The 19,080-nt window shown below is 46.3% G+C and overlaps 1 protein-coding gene across 3 annotated transcripts in view; it reads right to left on the bottom strand.

Moving 5' to 3' along the window:
* Positions 1-19,080, bottom strand: part of FBXW11 (F-box and WD repeat domain containing 11) — a 455,869-nt gene that overhangs the window by 47,858 nt on the left and 388,931 nt on the right. For all 3 annotated transcript variants that reach the window (XM_063928243.1, XM_063928244.1, XM_063928245.1), the window contains 3 exons: positions 17,187-17,305; positions 16,304-16,414; positions 15,505-15,583 (listed from right to left, as the gene is read on the bottom strand). In XM_063928243.1, coding sequence (XP_063784313.1) covers positions 15,505-15,583; positions 16,304-16,414; positions 17,187-17,305 — 309 coding nt within the window. The remainder of the gene's footprint in view (positions 1-15,504; positions 15,584-16,303; positions 16,415-17,186; positions 17,306-19,080) is intronic.

The raw sequence follows: 19,080 nt of genomic DNA, 5'->3' as shown, positions 1-19,080 counted from the left end.
GAGACGGGACGCCATCATGTCCACCTTTGGTTTTTCCCAACGGTTTACAATCACTTGAAAGACTTCTGGGTGAAGTCCCCACTCCCCCGGGTGGAGGTCGTGTCTGCTGAGGAAGTCTGCTTCCCAGTTGTCCACTCCCGGAATGAACACTGCTGACAGTGCCACCACATGATTTTCCGCCCAGCGAAGAATCCTTGCAGCTTCTGCCATTGCCCTCCTGCTTCTTGTGCCGCCCTGTCTGTTGACGTGGGCGACTGCCGTGATGTTGTCCGATTGGATCAATACCGACTGACCCTGAAGCAGAGGCCTTGCTTGACTTAGGGCATTGTAAATGGCCCTTAGTTCCAGGATATTTATGTGAAGAGACGTTTCCATGCTTGACCACAAGCCCTGGAAATTTCTTCCCTGTGTGACTGCTCCCCAGCCTCTCAGGCTGGCATCGGTGGTCACCAGCATCCAATCCTGAATGCCGAATCTGCGGCCCTCTAGAAGATGAGCACTCTGTAACCACCACAGGAGAGACACCCTTGTCCTTGGAGATAGGGTTATCCGCTGATGCTTCTGAAGATGCGATCCGGACCATTTGTCCAGCAGATCCCACTGAAAAGTTCTTGCATGGAATCTTCCGAATGGAATCGCTTCATAAGAAGCCACCATTTTTCCCAGGACTCTCGTGCATTGATGCACTGACACTTGGCCTGGTTTTAGGAGTTTCCTGACTAGCTCGGATAACTCCCTGGCCTTCTCCTCCGGTAGAAACACCTTTTTCTGGACTGTGTCCAGAATCATCCCCAGGAACAGTAGACGTGTTGTTGGAATCAGCTGTGATTTTGGGATATTTAGGATCCACCCGTGCTGACGTAGCACTACCTGAGATAGTGCTACTCCGACCTCTAACTGTTCCCTGGACCTTGCCCTTATCAGGAGATCGTCCAAGTAAGGGATAATTAAGACGCCTTTTCTTCGAAGAAGAATCATCATTTCGGCCATTACCTTGGTAAAGACCCGTGGTGCCGTGGACAATCCAAACGGCAGCGTCTGAAACTGATAATGACAGTTTTGTACCACAAACCTGAGGTACCCTTGGTGAGAAGGGTAGATTGGGACATGGAGATAAGCATCTTTGATGTCCAGAGACACCATATAGTCCCCTTCTTCCAGGTTCGCTATCACTGCTCTGAGTGACTCCATCTTGAATTTGAACCTTTTTATGTAAGTGTTCAAGGATTTTAGATTTAAAATTGGTCTCACCGAGCCGTCCGGCTTCGGTACCACAAACAGCGTGGAATAATACCCCTTTCCCTGTTGTAGGAGGGGTACCTTGATTATCACCTGCTGGGAATACAGCTTGTGAATAGCTTCCACTACCGCCTCCCTGTCGGAGGGAGACGTTGGCAGAGCAGACTTCAGGAACCGGCGAGGGGTAGACGTCTCGAATTCCAATTTGTACCCCTGTGATACTACCTGCAGGATCCAGGGGTCCACTTGCGAGTGAGCCCACTGCGCGCTGAAATTCTTGAGACGGCCCCCCACCGTGCCTGAGTCCGCTTGTAAGGCCCCAGCGTCATGCTGAAGACTTGGCAGAAGCGGGGGAGGGCTTCTGCTCCTGTGAAGAGGCTGCCTGGTGCAGTCTTTTGACCTGGGGTAAAAAGGTGGATTTTCCAGCCGTTGCTGTGGCCACCAGGTCCGATAGACCGACCCCAAATAACTCCTCCCCTTTATACGGCAATACTTCCATATGTCGTTTGGAATCCGCATCACCTGACCACTGTCGCGTCCATAACGCTCTTCTGGCAGAAATGGACATCGCACTCACTCTAGATGCCAGGGTGCAAATATCCCTCTGTGCATCTCGCATATATAGTAATGCATCCTTTAAATGCTCTATAGTTAATAATATACTGTCCCTATCCAGGGTATCAATATTTTCAGTCAGGGAATCCGACCAAGCCACTCCAGCACTGCACATCCAGGCTGAGGCGATTGCTGGTCGCAGTATAACACCAGTATGTGTGTATATACCTTTTAGGATATTTTCCAGCCTTCTATCAGCTGGTTCCTTAAGGGCGGCCGTATCGGGAGACGGTAACGCCACTTGTTTTGATAAGCGTGTGAGCGCCTTATCTACCCTAGGGGGTGTTTCCCAACGCGCCCTAACCTCTGGCGGGAAAGGGTATAGTGCCAATAATTTATTAGAAATCAGCAGTTTTTTATCGGGGGAAACCCACGCTTTATCACACCTCATTTAATTCATCTGATTCAGGAAAAACTACTGGTAGTTTTTTCACACCCCACATAATACCCTTTTTTGTGGTACTTGTAGTGTCAGAAATATTCAATGCCTCCTTCATTGCCGTGATCATGTAACGTGTGGCCCTACTGGACATTACGTTTGTCTCCTCACCGTCGACACTGGATTCAGTATCCGTGTCTGGGTCTGTGTCGACCATCTGAGGTAACGGGCGTTTTAGCGCCCCCGACGGTGTCTGAGACGCCTGAACAGGCACTAATTGATTTGCCGGCTGTCTCATGTCGTCAACAGTTTTTTGCAAAGTGCTGACACTGTCACGTAATTCTTTAAATACGACCATCCAGTCAGGTGTCGACTCCCTAGGGGGTGACATCACTAACACAGGCAATTGCTCTGCTTCCACATCATTTTCCTCCTCATACATGTCGACACAATCGTACCGACACCCAGCACACACACAGGGAATGCTCTGAAAGAGGACAGGACCCCACGAGCCCTTTGGGGAGACAGAGGGAGAGTTTGCCAGCACACACCAGAGCACTATAGATATACAGGGATAACCTTATGTAAGTGTTACTCCCTTTATAGCTGCTGTTTTATATTAGCTGCCAATAGTGCCCCCCCTCCCTTGTTTTACCCTGATTCTGTAGCAGGACTGCAGGGGAGAGTCTGGGAGCCTTCCTTCCAGCGGAACTGTGAGGGAAAATGGCGCTTGTGTGCTGAGGAGATAGGCTCCGCCCCCTTCACGGCGGCCTTTTCTCCCGCTTTTTTTTTTTTTTTTAGGAAAACTGGCAGGGGTGAAATGCATCCATATAGCCCAGGAGCTATATGTGATGTATTTCTTTAGCCATATAAGGTTTAAACATGTTTTATTGCGTCTCAGGGCGCTCCCCCCCAGCGCCCTGCACCCTCAGTGACCGGAGTGTGAAGTGTGCTGAGAGCAATGGCGCACAGCTGCAGTGCTGTGCGCTACCTTATCTGAAGACAGGAACGTCTTCTGCCGCCGATTTCTCCGGACCTCTTCGCTCTTCTGGCTCTGTAAGGGGGCCGGCGGCGCGGCTCCGGGACCCATCCAGGCTGAACCTGTGATCGTCCCTCTGGAGCTAATGTCCAGTAGCCAAGAAGCCCAATCCACTCTGCACGCAGGTGAGTTCGCTTCTTCTCCCCTTAGTCCCACGATGCAGTGAGCCTGTTGCCAGCAGGACTCACTGAAAATAAAAAACCTATTTAAACTTTTACTTCTAAGCAGCTCAGGAGAGCCACCTAGCATGCACCCTTCTCGTTCGGGCACAAAAATCTAACTGAGGCTTGGAGGAGGGTCATAGGGGGAGGAGCCAGTGCACACCAGCTAGTCTAAAGCTTTTACTTTTTGTGCCCAGTCTCCTGCGGAGCCGCTATTCCCCATGGTCCTTACGGAAGTCCCAGCATCCACTAGGACGTCAGAGAAATAAATATATATATATATATATATATATATATATATATATATATATATATATATATACACACATACACACACCTAGCCAATAGGGTAGAGAAAACCTGGGTTCCTGCTTAATATGCTATACTAGCCCTGTCTATGCAACTAGACCTGAACCTTATTGAGCTGAGACACAGCTCCTGTTACAGAGCAGGCTTCCTCTATGAAATGCCCGGCAAAGGTCTCCCCTGCAGGGAGAGATCCCTCTGGGCTATAGAGCACTGTGAGCCGCGGCCGGGGAGCCCGCTGAGTAAAGCGGGATTAAGGTCCTTCCCCTCCTTATGTATGCACAGTACTTGTCATTGTAGGGGAAGGAGCTTTCAGCAGCCGTGAATGAAGCGGTGAGCGGCATGCTGCAGCGGCCGGGGAGCGGGAGCGCTGAGCCCGCTGTACAGAGCGGGAGTTAGCTCCGCCCCCCCATTTTGGCGCCAAATTTAAAACTAACCCGCTTCAGTGTAGATGAAGCGGTGAGCGTCCTGTATCCCCCGCCGGCAATGTATGCCGCGGCCGGGGAGCGCTGAGCCCTCTGCACAGAGCGGGCGCTGTGCAGAGCGGGCTAAAGCTCCGCCCCCACCTCAATGGCGCCAATTTCAAATTTTAAGCAAAGGGTATGACTGGCCTTTATTAGAGGGGAGCCGGGATCTCTCTGGGTGAGCGCCCACACAAATGCCCTATCATCACTCAGAGCACACTGCACAGGTAAATTGAGTAAATAAACAGTGGGCACACTGTAAATGTAAAATTATACAACAGTGGAGGGGGAGAAATTGTACTCACCGCTGTCCCGATGGAGTGGCCCCGACACGCGCAGCACGCAGCGGTGTCCGGGCTACGTATACTGTGCTGTCGGAATCTTCTGCCGACGGAGCTGCCCTGACACGCGCCGCACGCAGTGGTGTCCGGCCACTGATACACTCACCGCTGCCGGAATCTTCTTGCTGGTGGAGCGGCCCCGACACGCGTCGCACGCAGCGGTGTCCGGCCAGCTCATGAGAGCTCAGTGTCTCCTTCAGCCGGGGCCCATCCCGAACCGCACGCAGCTGCGATGGGACCCCGCCGGCAGCTCCCGCGGAGCAGACTGGCAGTGGCAAAGCTGCCAGTCTGTGAGTGTAAGTAAGAAAAAGAAAAATAATAAAGAAAAATAATAAAGAAAAAATTCTTCAGATAAAACCCAAGTGAACCAGCTCCCTCGGGCACTAAACTAAGACTGGCTTGGAGGGGAGATAGTAGGGGAGGAGCTAGCCACAGTGTAGGAATTTTAAAGTGCCAGCTCCCAATTACTGCCTACTATTTCCCCATTGTAACTACGCTCCAGTGGCCCCTAGTGGATGAAGGAGAAAGGTGATGCAGCCATCTTGGTGTTACCACAGAGAATCACGTGCAGTTTTCTTTTAAACAGCAGGGGGAGTTTATTGCACAAAGAAGTGTTTATTTAGTTCTGGCAATCTTTTGGTTACATTGAGACACTATGGAGGGCGGGCATTTAATTCCAGACGAAGGATGCAAATTGCCATTGCTACAACCTTTAAACACCAGCACTTGCACTCCTTCTCACACCCCTAGCCTGGCCGGATGCCCAATTGGCAGAAAGGTTATCGCTACCCTATGGGACAGCGACACCTTTGTGGGAGATCCCAATGGAGTAAAGTGTGATGGGTGCCGCACTGATTTGTCCAAATGAAGGCATTCACCAGCAATTGAATTACCCACTATTGCATTTTAAATTACTCTAAAACTGTATTACACTATGAGGTTTTTTTTTTTTTTTTTTTTTTTTTTTAAATACGGAGGCAAAGCAGAGCTTTAAGAAGAAATTATCATCTTATGAGATGAGAAAAGAAAACTACTGATAAGCTACCTTATCTTCTTTCCGGTACGCCCCCTTTTTAGTTGTGATAGAAACAAATGTACACATTGTGGGGGAGTTTCAATTAGCTGCAGTAATTTACTGTGGGCTAATTGGTACATAAACACACACACACACACACACACACCCCTTCCCCGAGCTCTGGCTGCACTTATCAGGGATTATTTTCGGGACCTCCGTAGGCCCCAAAATAAAATTCCCGATAATTAGCCCGTTTTCGCAAATCAGGCAGTGAAAATACATATGCCCGTGAACTTCATGGATTGTGTGTTTTTAAATGAAAAATGGTAATTTTTCAGGTGCAAATAATGGTTTCTAATTGAAGCTAAAATATGAGAACAAGTCCATTTTTTGGGCGCCCACAATTATCTGGGCTAATTGAATTCAGCCCTTAATGTACTACACTAACTTCCCATTTTTCCAGATTCATTTGTGACAGACCGAACAGTTATATTGGAGAAAAGCAGCCACCCATACTAAGGGGAATGTTACAAACTTTATTTTCAGATTAAAGTTTCATGTGCATATATTGTGAAATATTTATTTAGAGGAGAAAAGACTTGCATAAAAAAATCTTACTAGGTATAGTGCTAATTCCTATAAGTTTTGTATATAGATAGATAAGATGGATATTAAAAGGGCCACTGGGTTAGTACGTTGTTGGGCCACCTTTTGTCCTCAATACAGCTTGAACTCTGCTACTAAACATCTATGTTTTGTGGGGAATAACAGCCCAAATGCAATTAACTGCATCTCCATAGGTGGGTATTCATTGGGCTTGAGGTTTTTCTCGCAATCAAACCTTGCGCCCAATGTTGGATTACCGCGGGTATTCACGCTCCTGATACCCGCAGCTTCCAAATAAAAAAAATGTATGCGCTGTGCGAGATAAACCAAGCCGCTGAAGGGGGAAGGGGCTACGGGGACCAGAGCAGTGGATGCAGGGAACAGGGGGCTGCACTGTCAGGATACAGATGGAAGAGGCTGCAGGGACTCTGAGAAATTAATGCAGTGGACAGGGGACTGCGCTGGCGGGACAAGGGAAGAGACTGCACTGACCGAAAGCGGGAAGAGGCTGTAAGAACAGGAGTAGTGTGTGTGCAGAAGGGTGCAAGGTGGTGCTTGTAGTGTAGTAAGTGCAGGGGGAAGGGGTGCAGGATAGTCCCTGGAAGCTGTATGCAATGCTGGAGAGAAGTACCGAGGAGGAGGCAGACAGTGTTAACGGGAAGGAGAGTAATTAGACTAATTAAGCAAATGGGAAACCTCACATTGCTTAGTCATTATCAGGATGACAGAGCAAATCCTAATGATCTTTTTAAAAGTAACGATTTTAGGAAAAAAATCAGACTTGCTCTTGAGGTGCGAGAAAAAAGTAGCAGTGATTTCTATAGAAATCGGTTTAATTTTCTCTCCTTTAATTGAATAGCAAAGCCCTGTGGCTGCAGGGTTTTTCAACTCTCCCACGCACAATTGGATATGCCCCTTGCTTCCTTCAGCCTGAAGCGTTGAGACGATGCAGAAACGAACCATGCTTTTATGCTGTTATCTCCACACCCTTACATCTGCATGGTGTAACTTTTATGTTTGTGTGGGTTATCTATTGCTGTGAAAGAGGGTCCAATAGTGTAATAACATAAAAACAATTTAATAATTAAAAGTGGGACAGGTGGACTCTCACCAATTTTGTAGGTCTAACAAGTAGACAATTGAGCATGCAAAACAATCAGGCGTCCCCAAAGAGTAAAGATGCCAGCAAGGGAGTCCTCCACGTGTACCCAGGATACCGTTCATTGGTGAACGGTATCCTGGGTACACGTGGAGGACTCCCTTGCTGGCATCTTTACTCTTTGGGGACGCCTGATTGTTTTGCATGCTCAATTGTCTACTTGTTAGACCTACAAAATTGGTGAGAGTCCACCTGTCCCACTTTTAATTATTAAATTGTTTTTATGTTATTACACTATTGGACCCTCTTTCATTGCATATGATCTTCAATTGAGTTCATGTGGAGGGAGATCCCATTCGTTGAAGATTAGAAGGGGAGATTTTCTGACGGTGACCTGACGTCTTGATTTTGAGACAAGTGATTTTGTCTACTATCCGTAGACCAATCCATCCGGTACGGGTTCACGCCAGAATACCACTTCCTTATATAATTGTATACAGTATCACACTATTATACATTTTCCGCCTAGGTTTATACAACACTAGATTCTGTATGAGAGTCATACCACCAGATCAGACCCTGTGAAGCGCCCGTGTATTGGTGTGGTAATATATTTCCTTCTGTACATTTCTTTAGTGTGGGTGACACTATTTACCACTATATCCAGGCTGCTTTTTTTTGGCGCATGAGTGTAAGATCAAAACCATTGTTCAAATATCTATTGCTGTATTACTTAAATCTTCTGTATCATGTGCGGTGTTTTTGGTGTCTGTAAAGCGCCTTGAGTCCTGATGAAGAAAATAAGATTTTAAACCTACCGGTAAATCTTTTTCTCCTAGTCCGTAGAGGATGCTGGGGACTCTGTAAGGACCATGGGGTATAGTCGGGCTCCGCAGGAGACATGGGCACTCTAAGACTTTAGATGGGTGTGAACTGGCTCCTCCCTCTATGCCCCTCCTCCAGACCTCAGTTAAAGAACTGTGCCCAGAGGAGACGGACAGTACGAGGAAAGGATTTTTGTTAATCTAAGGGTAAGATACATACCAGCCCACACCATACAACCTGGTATATACCAAACCAGTTAACAGCATGAACAAAACAGCATCAGCCAGAGACTGAACTCAACTGTAACATAACCCTTACGTAAGCAACAACTATATACAAGCCTTGCAGAAATAGTCCGCACTGGGACGGGCGCCCAGCATCATCTACGGCAGAGGTCCTCAAACTCGGTCCTCGGGGGCCCACACAGTGCATGATTTGCAGGTAACCCAGCAGCATGATTTGCAGGTAACCCAGGTGCACAGGTGTATTAATTACTCAGACACATTTTAAAAGGTCCACAGGTGGAGCTAATTATTTCACTTGCGATTCTGTGAGGAGACCTGCAAAACATGCACTGTGTGGGCCCCCGAGGACAGAGTTTGAGGACCTCTGCTCTACGGTCTAGGAGAAAAAGAAGATTTACCGGTAGGTTTAAAATCTTTTTTCTCTTACGTCCTAGAGGATGCTGGGGACTCCGTAAGGATCATGGGGATTATACCAAAGCTCCAGACCGGGCGGGAGAGTGCGGATGACTCTGCAGCACCGATTGAGCAAACATGAGGTCCTCATCAGCCAGGGTATCAAACTTGTAGAATTTTGCAAAAGTGTTTGAACCTGACCAAGTAGCTGCTCGGCAAAGCTGTAATGCCGAGACGCCTCAGGCAACCGCCCAAGAAGAGCCCACCTTCCTAGTGGAATGGGCCTTTTCCGAATTTGGTAACGGCAATCCAGCCGTAGAATGAGCCTGCTGAATCGTGTTACAGATCCAGCGAGCAATAGTCTGTTTAGAAGCAGGAGCGCCAACCTTGTTGGCTGCATACAGGACAAACAGTGCCTCTGTTTTCCTAACTCGAGCCGTCCTGGCTACATAAATTTTTAAGGCCCTGACTACATCAATGGACTTGGAATCCTCCAAGACACCTGTAGCCACAGGTTCATATGAAACGACGACACCACCTTAGGTAGAAATTGAGGACGAGTCCTCAACTCTGCTCGATCCTCATGGAAAATCAGATAGGGGCTCCTGTGAGACAAAGCCGCCAATTCGGACACCCTCCTCGCAGATGCCAAGGCCAACAACATGACCACTTTCCAAGTGAGAAATTTTAATTCAACCGTTTGAAGAGGTTCAAACCAGTGTGATTTCAGGAACTGCAACACCACGTTAAGGTCCCACGGTGCCACTGGGGGCACAAAAGGAGGGTGAATGTGCAACACTCCCTTTACAAAAGTCTGGACTTCTGGGAGAGAAGCCAATTCCTTCTGAAAGAATATAGATAAGGCCGAAATCTGCACCTTAACGGAGCCTAACTTAAGGCCCATATCCACTCCTGTCTGTAGAAAGTGGAGAAAACGACCCAATTGAAAATCTTCAGTAGGAGCATTCTTGGCTTCACACCAAGATACATATTTCCTCCAGATACGGTGATAATGCTTCGCCGTTACCTCCTTCCTAGCTCTGATTAGAGTAGGGATTACTTCCCCCGGAATACCTTTCCTAGCTAGGATTTGGTGTTCAACCGCCATGCCGTCAAACGTAACCGCGGTAAGTCTTGAAACACACAGGGCCCCTGTTGTAACAGGTCCTCCCTGGGAGGAAGAGGCCACGGATCTTCTGTGAGCATTTCTTGAAGATCTGAATACCAGGCTCTTCGAGGCCAATCTGGAACAAATTGTCTGCACTCTTGTTCGTCTTATGATTCTCAATATTTTTGAGATGAGTGGCAGTGGAAGAAACACATAGACTGACTGAAACACCCACGGTGTCACTAGGGCGTCCACCGCCACTGCCTGAGGGTCACTCGACCTGGAACAATACGTCCGAAGCTTCTTGTTGAGGCGTGACGCCATCATGTCTATTTGAGGAAGTCCCCAACGACTTGTCACTTCTGCAAATACCTCTTGATGAAGACCCCACTCTCCTGGATGGAGATCGTGTCTGTTGAGGAAGTCTGCTTCCCAGTTGTCCACGCCCGGAAGGAAGACTGCTGACAGAGCGCTCACGTGCTTTTCCGCCCAACGGAGAATCCTTGTGGCCTCCGCCATCGCCGCTCTGCTCTTTGTTCCGCCCTGGCGATTTACGTACGCCACCGCTGTTACGTTGTCCGACTTTATCAGGACAGGTAGATCTCGAAGAAGGTGTTCCGCTTGCAGAAGGCCGTTGTAAATGGCTCTTAACTCCAGAACGTTTATGTGGAGACAAGTTTTCTGGCTTGACCATTTTCCCTGGAAACTTCTTCCTTGAGTATCTGCTCCCCAGCCTCGCAGACTTGCATCCGTGGTCTGCAAAAACTTCCCCACTCTCCTGGATGGAGATCGTGTCTGCTGAGGAAGTCTGCTTCCCAGTTGTCTACTCCTGGAATGAAGACTGCTGACAGAGCGCTTACATGATTTTCCGCCCAGCGAAGAATCCTGGTGGCTTCTGCCATTGCTGCTCTGCTTCTTGTCCCGCCTTGGCGGTTTACATGCGCCACTGCTGTGACGTTGTCTGACTGAATCAGAACGGGTAGGTTGCGAAGAAGACTCTCCGCTTGTTGTAGGCCGTTGTATATGGCCCTTAATTCCAGCACATTGATGTGTAGACAAGCCTCCTGGCTTGACCATATTCCCTGAAAATTTCTCCCTTGCGTGACTGCTCCCCATTCTCGGAGGCTCGCGTCCGTGGTCACAAGAATCCAATCTTGAATGCCGAACCTGCGACTCTCTAGAAGGTGAGCACTCTGAAGCCACCACAGGAGAGATACCCTGGCCCTGGGGGACAGGCTTATCCTCCGATGCATTTGTAGATGGGACCCCGACCACTTGTCCAGAAGGTCCCACTGAAAAGGTCTCGCATGGAACCTGCCGAACGGAATGGCCTCGTAGGCCGCCACCATCTTTCCCAATACTCGAGTGCATTGATGAACTGACACTCTTTTTGGTTTTAGCAGCTCCTTGACCATGTTCTGGAGTTCCTGGGCTTTTTCCATTGGGAGAAAAACCCTCTTTTTTTCCCGTGTCCAGAACCATGCCAAAAATGCCAGCCGAGTCGTCGGGACCAACTGCGACCTTGGCAGATTTAGAATCCAGCCGTGTTGTTGTAATACTCTCAGGGAGAGAGATACGCTTTTCAGTAACTGATCTCTTGATTTTGCCTTTATCAGGAGATCGTCCAAGTATGGGATAATTGTGACTCCTTGCTTTCGCAGGAGCACCATCATTTCTGCCATTACCTTGGTGAAAATTATCGGGGCCGTGGAAAGCCCAAACGGCAACGTCTGAAACTGGTAATGACAATCCTGTACAGCGAATCTCAGGTACGCTTGATGAGGCGGATATATGGGGACATGAAGGTATGCATCCTTTATGTCTAGTGACACCATAAAATCCCCCCCCCCCCTTCCAGGCTGGAGATCACTGCCCGGAGAGATTCCATCTTGAATTTGAACCTTTTCAAATATAGGTTCAGGGATTTTAGATTCAGAATTGGTCTGACCGAGCCATCCGGCTTTGGGACCACAAATAGGGTTGAATAAAACCCTTTCCCCTGTTGCACTCGGGGAACCTTTATAATCACCTGCTGTTGACACAGCTTTTGTATGGCAACTGAAACTATTTCCCTCTCTGGGGGTGAAGCTGGCAAAGCCGATTTGAAAATCGGGGTGGAGGCACCTCTTCGAACTCGTTTGTAGCCTTGGGATACAATTTCGACCCCACAAGGATCCAAATCCGACTGAACCCAGACTTGGCTGAAGAGCCGTAGACGTGCACCCACCGGTGCGGACTCCTTCAGCGGAGCCCCAGCGTCATGCGGTGGATTTTGTAGAGGCCGGGGAGGGCTTCTGTTCCTGGGAACTAGCCGTAGCTGGTGTTCTTTCCCTCTACCTCTGACGAGGAAGGAAGAGCCCCGACCCTTTCTGAACTTATGCAACCGAAAGGACTGCATCTGGTATTGAGGTGTTTTCTTTTGCTGTGGGGGAACGTAAGGCAAAAAAGAAGACTTACCCGCGGTAGCTGTGGCAACCAGGTCCGCGAGGCCCTCCCTAAATAAAACTTCACCTTTGTAAGGTAAAGCCTCCATATGTCTCTTTGAATCAGCATCACCTGTCCATTGACGGGTCCACAGGGACCTTCTAGCAGAAACTGCCATGGCATTGGTTCTTGAACCCAACAGCCCAATATCTCTCGCAGCCTCTCTCATATACAACGCTGCGTCCTTAATGTGACCCAAGGTCAACAAAATACTATCTTTATCTAGGGTGTCAATGTCAGATGACAAGTTATCTGTCCATGCTGCAATTGCGCTACCCACCCATGCCGACGCTACTGCCGGTCTGAGCAGGGTACCCGTATGCGTATAAATTGATTTTAAGGTAGTTTCCTGCCTGCGATCCGCAGGATCCTTGAGGGCTGCCGTGTCCGGGGACAGTAGTGCAACCTTTTTGGATAAGCGCCTTAAGGCCTTGTCCACCGTGGGCGAGGATTCCCACCTTAACCTATCCTTTGAGGGGAAAGGATACGCCATAATAATTCTCTTGGGAACCTGCAGTCTCTTGTCTGGAGTTTCCCAAGCCTTTTCAAATAAAGCGTTCAGCTCATGAGATGGGGGAAATGTTACCTCAGGTTTCTTTTCCTTAAACATGCAGACCCTCGTGTCAGGGACAGTGGGGTCCTCTGTGTTATGCAAAACATCTTTTATTGCAATAATCATATATTGAATACTCTTGGCCACCCTTGGGTGTAACCTTGCATCATCATAGTCGACACTGGAGTTGGAATCCGTGTCGGTATCAGTGTCTGCAATCTGGGAAAAGGGACGTTTATGGGACCCTTAGGGGTCTTGTGACACAGCCAAAGCCATAGATTGACTCCCTGCTTTTTCCTTGAACTCTGCTTTGTCCAATCTCTTATGTAATAAGGTAACATTAGCATTTAAAACATTCCACATATTCAACCAATCAGGTGTCGGCTGTGCAGACGGAGACACCACCACCATCTGCTCTGTATCCTCCCTCGACGAGCCTTCCACTTCAGACATGTCGACACACACGTACTGACACCCCCACACACACTGGGATATACGAATATTGGGACAGCCCCCCAATAAGGCCCTTTGGAGAGACAGAGAGAGAGTATGCCAGCACACACCCAGCGCCCCTAGATACTGAAAACAAAGTCTCAGCCTGTACAGCGCTTTTTATATATATAATTTGCACCAAATAAATGTGCCCCCCCCCCCTCGTTTTTTGTCCCCTGTTACTTGTTCAGCAGGGGAGAGTCCGGGAGCAGCTTCTCTGCAGCATGCTGTGGAGAAAATGGCGCTGGTTAGTGCTGGAGGATCAAGCCCCGCCCCCTCGACGGCAGGCTTCGGTCCCGCTCATTTGTTTATACTGGCGGGGGTTTTATAATATACTGTCTCCGCAGTATCTAATAATGGTGCCAGTTTTATGTGAGGTAATTCTTGCTGCCCAGGGCGCGCCCCCCCCCCCCCCCCCCTGCGCCCTTGCTGTGCCGTGTGTGTGTGTGTGTGTGAGCAATGGCGCGCAGCGCGACCTCTGCACGGTACCTCTCTGAAGAACTGAAGTCTTCTGCCGCCTTTGACTTCTTCTTACTTCATATACTTACCCGGTTTCTATCTTCCGGCTCTGTGAGGACGACGGCGGCGCGGCTCCGGGACGAACAGCGAGGACGACACCTGTGTTCTGACCGTCTGGAGCTAATGGTGTCCAGTAGCCTAAGAAGCAGAGCCCATCAGTCCAGGAAAGTGGGTCTGCTTCTCTCCCCTAAGTCCCACGAGGCAGGGAGCCTGTTGCCAGCAGTGCTCCCTGAAAATAAAAAACCTAACAAAAGTATTTTCAGAGAAACTCAGTAGAGCTCCCCTGCAGTGCATCCAGTCTCCTCTGGGCACAGGATCTAACTGAGGTCTGGAGGAGGGGCATAGAGGGAGGAGCCAGTTCACACCCATCTAAAGTCTTAGAGTGCCCATGTCTCCTGCGGAGCCCGTCTATACCCCATGGTATAGACGTCCCCAGTATCCTCTAGGACGTAAGAGAAAGAACGCTATATAAATAAAATTATTATTACTATTATTATTAACTGAAAATGTGATTCACCAACACCCATTTCCAATCATTTACTGTCCAATTTGTGTGTGTCTGAGCAAATCGGAGGCTTTCACCCTGTTTGCAGCAGATAGCAATGGACAGACCTCCTGCTTCTGTAGCTCACTGCATACTGTTCACGGAGAGGCCATCTGACTTGGTCCCTGATTCAGTATATCTGTAATTTACATACACTACAGATTTTAAACATCACCGATAGTAGATTTTTCTTTTTTTGCCGATAGTGTTTGTATTAATAGACAGCTGCTTTTCTGGATATAAGATTACACTACCATTATGAAAATCTTACATACAAATAATTTGTTAATATCTTGTTTTACAATTCTTTTATTACCATTTACCATTCTTAAGGCTTTAACACATTTGAATATTAAAAATTCTAAATCTGTTTTTCTTAAAACTTGATCCCCAGGATCCACAACCGTTCAGGATTTCCAGACCACCAAGCTGGTGAACAGGTCTATTAATTTTAAACACATTCTAAAGATCACAAGTGGTTTGAAAAACATGAACTGCTAGTGATCATGGGGTCAGAGTTTGAGAAACACTGAACCAAATCGGTATTTCTCAAACTCAGTCCTCAGGATTCCAAACAGTGTACGTTTTCCAGACCATCTAGCTGGAGCACAGCTTTGGTTACGGACTAACAATAGAAATACAGGTGGTACTAATTATTCATTAGGAAACCTTGAAAACATGCACTTTTATGGGCCCTGGACAGTGGCATATTCGCCGCCGAGCTGCCCGACGGGCCACACGGTGGCAGGGGGGGGGGGGGGTCGTGAAGTTTCTTTACTCCCACCGTCACCATAGCACTGCATGCTAATATGGACAATCTCGACCATATTGGCCTGCATGCATAAGCGACGGGGCACCAACGATTAACAAGCGCGGAGCCGCGCATCGTTAATCGTTGGTGCCTACACACTGCACGATATGAACGAGTTCTCGTTCATTAATGAACGAGAACGTTCATATCGTGCAGTATTATCTGCCAGTGTGTAGGGCCCTTTAGAGTTCCATGAGCACAGAGTTTGAAAAACAGACGTCTAAATAATCGCCCATGAATGATTCTAGTTTCACAATTATACATACCACCAAAGTACGCAAACACAAAGTGCTTGCTGGGGCACGGGGATCCAAAGCAGCCTGCAGATCCCAAACTTTTATTTTCCTGAAAAAGAAATGTTGGTTCTTAAAATAAAAAACATATAAAGTCCCAACAGCTGACTTCAAAATAAAACAAACAAACAAATGCATGCATACCCAGGGAAGTGCTAGTTTGAGATTCATCTAACAATTTTGTTAAACACTGAAATCATTATTTAGATATAACTGGTTTCATTTTTTCTGGACTGGAAATCATTTCATCCCAACCCATTCTCCATTGTGCACTTCTCTATTTTGTTTTCATTTTCAGCACTTTGCACCTACTTATGTTGTCTAAAGATTTTAAAAAAATAAAATAAAAATAATAAAGAAGAATATATGGAGAAAAATGAAAAAGACTGCAAGTTATCCCCTTTAAAATAACGAGTACTTTGGCCAGAGACCATTCCCTTCCCCCAGAGCTGCTGCATCAGCACTCCTCTGTTACAGAGAGAGGCAAGCAGCACTGAAGTAGACTATCAACACCTAAGAGAGCGATACCCTGCTAAATACAGCTAAATGTGGGTGCACCTGTGGAAGGGAAGATATTCAGAATCAGCTTTATTGGCCAGGTATACTTGCGTATACTAGGAAGTTGTTTTCGATATGCTATACAACAGCCAAGTATGTAACAGATAAGCAGGTGGGGGAGGGGGGGAAATGATTTTTATGGAAAATTATATATTTTTTTAAACTCCTTTAAAATACTTTATTAACACAAACCATAACTAGCATTAATACATACCCGTCATATGCGCCGCTGACAATTCTCTTGTTGTCAAATCTTATACAACGGACAAGTTCTTCATGTCCTTCTAAAACCCGTAAACATGCTCCACATTCAATATCCCATAATCTATTTGGTTAAACAGAGATGCCAAATAATTATTATTATTTTTTTTACTATATGACATTATGTAAACATTTCAGGAAATATGACATTTTAATATATATATATATATATATATATATATATATATATATATACACACACACACAGGTTGAGTATCCCATATCCAAATATTCCGAAATACGGAATATTCCGAAATACGGACTTTTTTGAGTTAGAGTGAGATAGTGAAACCTTTGTTTTATGATGGCTCAATGTACACAAACTTTGTTTAATACACAAAGTTATTAAAAATATTGTATTAAATGACCTTCAGGTTGTGTATATAAGGTGTATATGAAACATTAATGAATTGTGTGACTGTAGATACACTTTGTTCAAAGCACAAAGTTACAAAAAATATTGGATAAAATTACCTTCAGGCTGTGTGTATAAAATACATAAGTAACATAAATGCATTCTGTGCTTAGATTTAGGTCCCATCACCATGATATCTCATTATGGTATGCAATTATTCCAAAATACGGAAAAATCCGATATCCAAAATACCTCTGGTCCCAAGCATTTTGGATAAGGGATACTCAACCTGTATGTATATATATATATATATATATATATATATATATATATATATACACATACATACAGTTTTTATATATATATATATATATATAAAACTTAATATGAGCAGGTTTGAATTCAATTGTTACAATTTCAAATGAATGATGGTAGGGAAGAACACGCAAGTATGAAAATTGGACATATTTACAAAATTTACCTGATGGTATTATCTGAAGAGCCACTCACAACTAACCGATCCCTATACTGTAGGCAAGCAATGCCACGTTTGTGTCCATTAAGTGTGCGAACAAATTCACAAGTACTGGTGCTCCAAACCTAAAGCGCACAAAAAATAAATAAAAGTAAATCTCATAATCCTGGCAACGAAGAACACATTCTTTAACCATGCTTGCTTAAAAACTATACTTAACATAATGCATGTACAAATACACGTAATAGCCACCAGAAATCACAAGAGAAAACCCCCAAAACAAAACCAACCACATTTATGGCCATGCCTTATAAAAACTATTCAATTTCCGGTGGACTCTACAGAGTCTACTTCAAAGAAACCTCTACTGAGTGGGAAACATCGTGAGGTGGTTAGTGAAGTTGATTTAAAAGATTACAAATTACAAATGTCATTAAATTTACACACACAACCCAGGAATTTGCTAGGTCTAGCAAGTCTGAAAATTCCGGGTCGGGGACCCGGGACATTTCCATCAACACATAACAAAATCCCAGGATTATACACTTTCACACGCAAAAACCCAGGATTTTGATGTACAGTAGGTTGAAAAGGATATTAGAAACACCAAATGCATACAGAGGAAACCCAGACAGAACCCGTGGGAACATCTGCCAATTTTACTTAAATAATTGGTGGGGTAGAGATCTTCTGGTTAAATATGGCAATGAAAATAAAGTCATGCCAACTATTTTATTTACTCATTGACTTTTGATATTAAAGGCATCCAAACTGTTTAAATCAGCTTTGTTTATGCCATTCCTACTGTTCTCTGCAGTGAATTCCAGTGTCTAGCCCAGTGGTTCTCAAACTGTGTGCCGGGGACACTTGCAGGGGTGCCTCAGGTTGGTTGTCTAGGAACAATATAAACTTTTTATCGTCAATGTAATAAGTAAAATTAGTGCTTGTGGTGGCCAATCCTAACATATGTGGACAAACAGAAGCAAATCTTGTTCCTCACCACAAAATTGCTGTGAAAAAAATGTGGATACTCTAGGGCGCCTTGATTCAAAAAAGTTTGTGAACCACGGGTCTAACCTCAATGTAACAGATCCCAATTTCAATTTAGTAGATAATGTGTGTCCCCTTAAGTAGCTGTGGATACTCCTTTCACCTATACAGTACTAGGTGCAAAAAGCTGAACTGAAAAGTCCCAGAGTTAGATTCCTGCCTTCTCTTTGTTGTCTATTGGGCAAAAACATATCATCTTGGCACTGAACCCCTCTGATATCACTGAACGGGTTTCACTACGGCTGGCCGGCGGTCGGGCTCCCGGCGACCAGCATACCGGCGCCGGGAGGCCGACCGCCGGCTTACAGACAGTGTGGCGAGCGCAAATGAGCCCCTTGCGGGCTCGCTGCGCTCGCCACGCTACGGGCACGGTGGCGCGCTACGCTACGCGCGCCACACTATTTTATTCTCCCTCTATGGGGGTCGTGGACCCCTACGAGGGAAAATAAGTGTCGGTATGCCGGCTGTCGGGCTCCCGGCGCCGGTATACTGAGCGCCGGGAGCCCGACCGCCGGCATACAGAAGACCACCCCACTGAACAGCAGGGAGGGTTTAGTCTCAATGAACACCACTTTCCCTGCCCAAAGGTGTTCACATAAAGTAGGCAATTACAGTATGGAAAAATCTTTGTATAAGCCTTAACTATACAAGTCAAGGAACAAAAACCCCTATTGTACGCAATCTTCAGTTTTCAAAGCCTCAGGGGGAAGAAGAAAAAAAAAAGTAATTTACATATTTTTACTACTAAAAGTAGTCCTCCTTTAAAACTGGTTCTACTGTCGCAACCAGCTGTATACTATTCTTCTACTTTATAGTGCAAACATCACACCTAAGTGAGCATGTAAAATTA

The sequence above is a fragment of the Pseudophryne corroboree genome, chromosome 6 (genome assembly GCF_028390025.1).
Source record: "Pseudophryne corroboree isolate aPseCor3 chromosome 6, aPseCor3.hap2, whole genome shotgun sequence".
Lineage (NCBI taxonomy): Eukaryota > Metazoa > Chordata > Amphibia > Anura > Myobatrachidae > Pseudophryne > Pseudophryne corroboree.
Note: the sequence above shows the minus strand (reverse complement) of the source record. Positions and strands in the feature narration are given on the sequence as shown.